At 57.7% G+C, this 6,000-nt stretch overlaps 1 protein-coding gene across 4 annotated transcripts in view; it reads left to right on the top strand.

Moving 5' to 3' along the window:
• The window catches only part of CMIP (c-Maf inducing protein), a 229,176-nt gene extending 223,476 nt beyond the window's left edge, over positions 1 to 5,700 (top strand). For all 4 annotated transcript variants that reach the window (XM_077133124.1, XM_077133125.1, XM_077133128.1 and 1 more), the window contains 4 exons: positions 711 to 857; positions 1,593 to 1,698; positions 2,588 to 2,658; positions 5,285 to 5,700. In XM_077133124.1, the coding sequence (XP_076989239.1) occupies positions 711 to 857; positions 1,593 to 1,698; positions 2,588 to 2,658; positions 5,285 to 5,338 (378 nt within the window). In that variant the 3' untranslated portion in view covers positions 5,339 to 5,700. The remainder of the gene's footprint in view (positions 1 to 710; positions 858 to 1,592; positions 1,699 to 2,587; positions 2,659 to 5,284) is intronic.
• Positions 5,701 to 6,000: the final 300 nt, after the last annotated feature.

Below are 6,000 nucleotides of genomic sequence, written 5' to 3' on the forward strand. Positions count from 1 at the left end.
ATCACCTCACTCCTACCTCATGATTCTCAAGGCTGCTCAAGCTCCAGCTGTCATCTCTCCATTCCAGCCAGCCAGAATCCAAGAAGGGCATGTCTCTTCTAAGGACCTTCCTGGATGTACCACTTTACACCTCTACTTCTACATTGTCCAGACTTAGCACATGCCCATGCCTAGCTGCTATAGAGGCTGGGAAATTAGTCTTAATTCAGGGTGGCTGGGTGACAGCTAAAAATCAAGTATTCTGTCACTGAGACAGAAGGAGCATGGTTATTGCCCTCAGGGACCTCACAGCTTAGTGCTTAAGCACTCACCGATCCCCACGGGAGAGCAGAGGGAGCCTTGCAGTGTTCGTTTATGGGAAATGGACACGGACTGCTGCCTAAGCACACACATGCCCGCACATGCCTAAGGGGGAACCATAGCATTGGAACACCCCAGTCGTTGACTCAGGGGATGAGTCACTGCACTGACTGCTTTCTCCTCCACCGGGCAGGCAGGCAGCCCCTCCCTTCCTCCTAAACAGCACCCATGACCCACCCCAGCTTCAGGGGATTTGCCGCCCCCAGCAGCAGCATTCTGTGGGGCCGAGGGAAAGGGCCCCTTTCCAGGAAAGGTGCTAGGAGAGGTGGGTGGGAGCCCTCAGCATCTCAGGGGGCTCCCAGCAGCCCCAGGTGTGCCCCTAAGACCCCCTACCTGCCTTCTGCTTGCAGGATGCTGACTTGGCCCGTCTGCTGAGCTCTGGCTCCTTTGGAAACCTGGAGAACCTCAGTTTGGCCTTCACCAACGTAACCAGTGCCTGCGCCGAGCACCTCATCAAACTGCCTTCTCTTAAGCAGCTGAACCTGTGGTCCACTCAGGTAGCTACTGTTGCACCCCAGCTGCCCCCTGCATCCTCTTGTCCCTCCTTCCCCCAGCTCAGTGCCCACTCTCTCAGGGCCAGAGGAGATTCAACACATCCTGGAACCTAATGGCCCATTTCACAGTTGGTGAGGCTGAGGCCCAGGGCAGGGAAAGGACCTGCACAGTGTCCAAGAGCGTCTCACCGACCTGCCAGGCAGCGTGGAGGTGGCCATGTGTCTTTTCCGTGGCAACAACAAGCAGCAGAGCAAGTGCTAACAGGGGCCGAGCTCTGAGCTCAAGACATACCGTGCCGCCCGGCACTTCGCATGGATCAGCTGGTGTGACCTTCACCCCAGGCCTGTGAAGTGCGGGCTCTGCCCTCGTCCTCGTTTTACACGAAGGGAACTGGGGCTGGGGCAGCCCAAGGCTGCCCTGGGGCCCGACTGAGCAGCCACCTCAACTTCCACCAGGTGGGAAAAGATGGCGGGCTGGGGGTGCACTGCCTGCTCCCCAACAGATGGCAGGGAGGGTTCTGCCTGACCCCCATAGAAGCTGGACTCCAACCCAGGTCCAGAGAGGCATTCAGTCTCTTAGGGAGCAGTGAGAGCGCCCCAGATCCTGCAGCCTGGGGGATAAGGGCCCTGTCCCTTGCCCTAGCCAGGTCGGGGACTCCTGGGCCTCGGGCCCCTTTCTCAGGGGTGACTGGGGGAGGTGTAGCCAGGTCCCAGTGCTGAGAGGTCTGCACCCTACAGTTTGGAGACGCTGGCCTACGGCTCCTGTCCGAACACCTCACCATGCTCCAGGTGCTGAACCTGTGTGAGACACCTGTCACCGACGCCGGCCTGCTGGCCCTGAGCTGTGAGTCCCCGGGACCCTCCTCCCCCCTCCGCCGGCCCTCCTCCCTTCAGTAGACTTTAGCTGAATACCCGCATTGCCCTTGCACTGTGCTAAGTGCTGGGATGTAGCAATCTGTCCATTCATTAAAAAACTGTTCACCAAGCGTTGACTGTGTGCCTGGCACTTAGAACAAAAAAGTAGCCCCTGCCCTCGTGTAGCTCATATTCTAGAGGAAAAAGGAACACTGGATGGCCTCGTGGGGAGAAGTGGGGGCAAGGCTGGTAGAGAGTGGGGAGGGTGAGGCTTGGAGGCACTTCTCTAAGAGTGCTTTTTGGACCACTCTCATAGGAGTCCTGCTGGGGCGCTGGATAACAATACAGATTCCTGGGCTCCCTCCAGCCACACTGTCAGGATCCCTGGAGTTGGAGCAAGGGGACCTGCATCTTTAACAAGCTCCCCATGTGACTCAGTGCACTGACTGTCCAGTTTGAGCCTTTCTGGGTGAAGCTGGGGCCTGAGTCAGCTCCTACTAGGAAAGCTTCTGGAGTTCCCCAGGGGCAAGGGCCAGGCCTGGTCCATCAGAGCTGGTCTGGGGTGTGGCAGGCGAGTGCTGGAGATGTCTGATCCAGGCAGGGAAGGGACACAACAGTGGGACGAGAAGCAAGGGAGGCTCAGAGGGTGGGGAGAGCAGGTGGGCCCAGTCCCACCCAGCACATGCCCGGAGTGGACTTGCTGTACCCGTGGTACGTCCCAGCTGGAACAATGGAAGTCCACCTTCTCCCCTCCTGTCTCCTGACAGGGCTTGAAATCTCCAGTTGGCGCCCCAGCTTGACCTTCCCTTACCCACAGTTGCCCTTGCAGGGCCTCACTATGCTAATTACTCTCTGTCTGTGTGTCTGTCCTTGTATAGCCATGAAGAGTCTCTGCAGTTTAAACATGAACAGCACCAAGCTCTCGGCTGATACCTACGAGGATCTAAAGGTAATTCCTTCTTCCCTTCATTCCTGTGCCGTATCTGGATACTGGCACTCTGCCGTCATGTCGCTGATCTCCCAGACAGACAGGCAGTTTCACCAGCAGACAAACAGATCATCAAAACGAGGGCCTATTGAACTGCATGATAAGGAAAAAGCCAGCAGGAATTTGAGAGATTGAAAATAAGGAGGGCTTGGTTGACATGGGGCGATTTTTGAAGAAGAGACTACATAACCTGTGAGACGAAAGTTGAGAAGCCAGGGACGCAAGGCACGAGAGGCTGAGCATGTGCAGAGGTCCTGGGGCAGCCAGGATTGGCCTGAACTGGCTTTGTAGCAAACAGATCAGAAGTGAGAGAGAGAAGGGGCTGGGTCCAGATGAAATAAGTCCTGTCAGTCATGGAAGGGCTTTGGATTTCATCCAAGTTGCTAGAAAGCCTTCTGAGGATCGAGAAGGGTATCTCATGCTGGCGGATATGTGGAATATGGATTTTGTGAAGATGGGGGGAGTGGCAACAAGAGTAGAAGCAGGGGGAGCATTTGCAGGGCTGGTGCAGTTATCCAGGGACGAGCCTGGGCAAAGCTGGTGAGATAAAATTGGGGAAGGATAAGGTGATCTGAAAGGCAGAAGGGGGGCATGTGCAGCTATAGAAGCTCATCCTGGGGAAGTTGAAGGGGGCAGGAGCGCCTGCCACCCCGTCATCCTGAGCCTGTCCCAGCTGCTCCAAAAGGAGCAGGTGGGGCCCCCATTGAGTTGGCACCCCTGGCCAAGACCCATGTCCAGCAGGGACACTGGGCAGCCTCTTCCAGCCTCCATCTCAAGCTCGGCCCAGGGCTTTGCGGGACCCCTGGTGTTTGCCTGGCCACACTGGGGACCAGGGATGCTGAGGCCCACTCGCTGCCTTGGAGGAAGCTTGGGGCCTGGCAGAGACAGGCACAGTGGGCCAAGGCAGGCCCAGGGTCACGGGGCCCTGCAAGGAGGGGGCATGCAGCTCGGCCCTTTGGGGGCAGAAGAGCCTTCACCAAACAGAGATCTTGGTCTTTGGTGAAAGAAAGAAGGGTCCAAAGAGTGCAGCGAACACTGAAGTGAGAGAGGGATGTAGGAAGGGGGAGTCACAGTAGGCCATGGGCACCCACTGGCTCAGGGCTTGCTGCCCTGCTCAGGGGGTAGCCCCCAGGCCGGCACAGGCAGTGGCTGGGGGACTGTCAGAGAGGCCGACTCCGGGGCCCACCCACACCTCCCGGACTGAATGTGCGATGTGTCCCCAGGTCAGTCCTGTGCTGCTCAGAGTTCGAGAAGGTCTGCTTTCACTGACCCAGTGGTATCGAAAAATCCACACACTCCCAAGACCAAGCAGGAAAAAGAACACAGTAGGCCACTCGTGGAAAAATCAAAATCACTTGTAGTCAATTTTTTGTTTTCACCCGTTTAGGAGACATGATACCAATTCGGTGACATGTAGGCTCCCATCGAGGGGACACCAGGACATACTGGGTGATGGCAGATTGGGGGACCCCCCACCCCCACCCATGGGAAGGAGGGAGCCTCTCAGGGCCCAGCCAGCCAGGCCACGCAGTTATACAGCCCAATCCTACCAGGTCCTCCACTGTTTTAAGAGAACCTGGAAGCCTGGATTCTTCCATGCAGTCAGAGGGTGGCAGGTTGGCCCACATATTTCTACAGCATGGGCCCAGCCCAACCAAATGTGACGCGGGCTACCCCTGCCTGGGCAGTGGGGAGCCATTGAGGGTTGGTCAGCACAGGAGAGAAGCAGCGAAGAATTACACATCAGCACTGTGTGTGTGTGTGTATGTGAAAAAGGCCGTGCTGTCCAGCGTCCGGGAAGGTTGAGAAGCCGGAGGCAAGAGGCAGGAGAGCAGTTAGGAGGCAGCTGTCTGGGAAGGCTCAAGAGAAAGCCAGCTGCTTAGGAGGAACGGAGGACAGAGGAAGAGTATTTGGGTGGCAGCAGTGGGAAGCAGGAGACATTTCTGAGGAGCCGGAGGCATCGGAACAGCTCCCCGCAGACCCCATGTTGGGGGAGTTCTGAGTGGGAAGACTCCCAGGAGCCTGGGAATGAGTGCCTTCCCACTTCCTCCACCCCACCCATTTCCTGATGACGCTCTGAACACAAAGGAGAGTAAAAGTAAGACCAGAATAGTAGAAATAAGACTAGCTCCCATTGGGAGAGCTCAGGGCTTTCTGTGCACCTCGTCATTCAGTCCCTAGCACTGTCCTGGGAATCAGCAACTAGACTCGGGCCCATTTTACAGGCCGGAAAACCGAGGCTCCGGGAGGCAGAACTGAGGTCCAAACCCCGGTATTCCCACCTGTAAAGCTGTGACCCAGAGCTCCTTCAAGATGGGGGGCATGGAATCCCAGCTGCTGCTGCCTGGTTTCTCTAGCCCCCGCCTGGTTTCTCTGGGGCTGGAGCACATCCCACCAACTCTGTGTTCTCCCGAAGGTCGTCCAAGTGGCTGAGAGCGCCAGGGACCCCACGGCAGGCCACAGCCATGGGGGAGAGGGGTGGTGAGGCCCACCAGCCACTGCGGCAAGGGAGCTGGGCCCTTCCAGGTCCCAGAAGGGAAGGGCGTACGTGTGACCAGGGTCCTTCTTGCCCCCTACCCCACCCCAGGCCAAGCTTCCCAATCTGAAGGAGGTGGACGTCCGCTACACGGAGGCCTGGTGAAGCTCCCAGCTGGAAGGAGTTTGCAGCCGCATCGAGACAACTCTTGACTAATAGCCGTAGAGCAGCCGGTCCTGGGGTCCACCCCCCCGCGTCCTGGCTGGGAGATAGATGGGGGAGTCTTTCTGGGGTCCGAGGGTGGAGGGGGGAGTGGGGTGGGGGGAAGGGGTCCGTGAGCTCGCCCAGCCCCCACCTAATTCTTTTAGCTTCATAATTGGAAACCTTGACCTGATCTTAAAACGGACTTTGTAGCAAGGAGAGGAGTAGCCGCGGGGTGGGGGAGGGGCGGGGCGTCGGGGGAGGGGGGCCCTTTGTGGATTTTCTTCGCCTTTGTGTTTAACGCCGCGTGGGAGCAGTTCCCTCCCCCACCCCACCCCGGCGGACAAGAAGGTTCCATGGCGTCATTCCCTCGCCCCCCCCCCCCCCGCCCCCCTCGTCTGCGCCCTCACCATTGCTATGCAAAGTGATTTCTGTTGTACATAAGATTTAAATAATGCACCTATTTAAGAAATGTTGACAAATTGCGGGTCTGGGACCCGCCCTCCTCTTATTTATGACGTCTCTGCCCCCCCCCCCCCCCCCCCCCCCCCCCGGCGTGTCGTACTGTATGGGCCCGTCCGCTGTCGCTGTCGGGTTAGTGGTGGTGTTATTGTTATTTTTTTAAA

The sequence above is a fragment of the Tamandua tetradactyla genome, chromosome 16, assembly GCF_023851605.1.
Source record: "Tamandua tetradactyla isolate mTamTet1 chromosome 16, mTamTet1.pri, whole genome shotgun sequence".
Taxonomy (NCBI): Eukaryota; Metazoa; Chordata; class Mammalia; order Pilosa; family Myrmecophagidae; genus Tamandua; species Tamandua tetradactyla.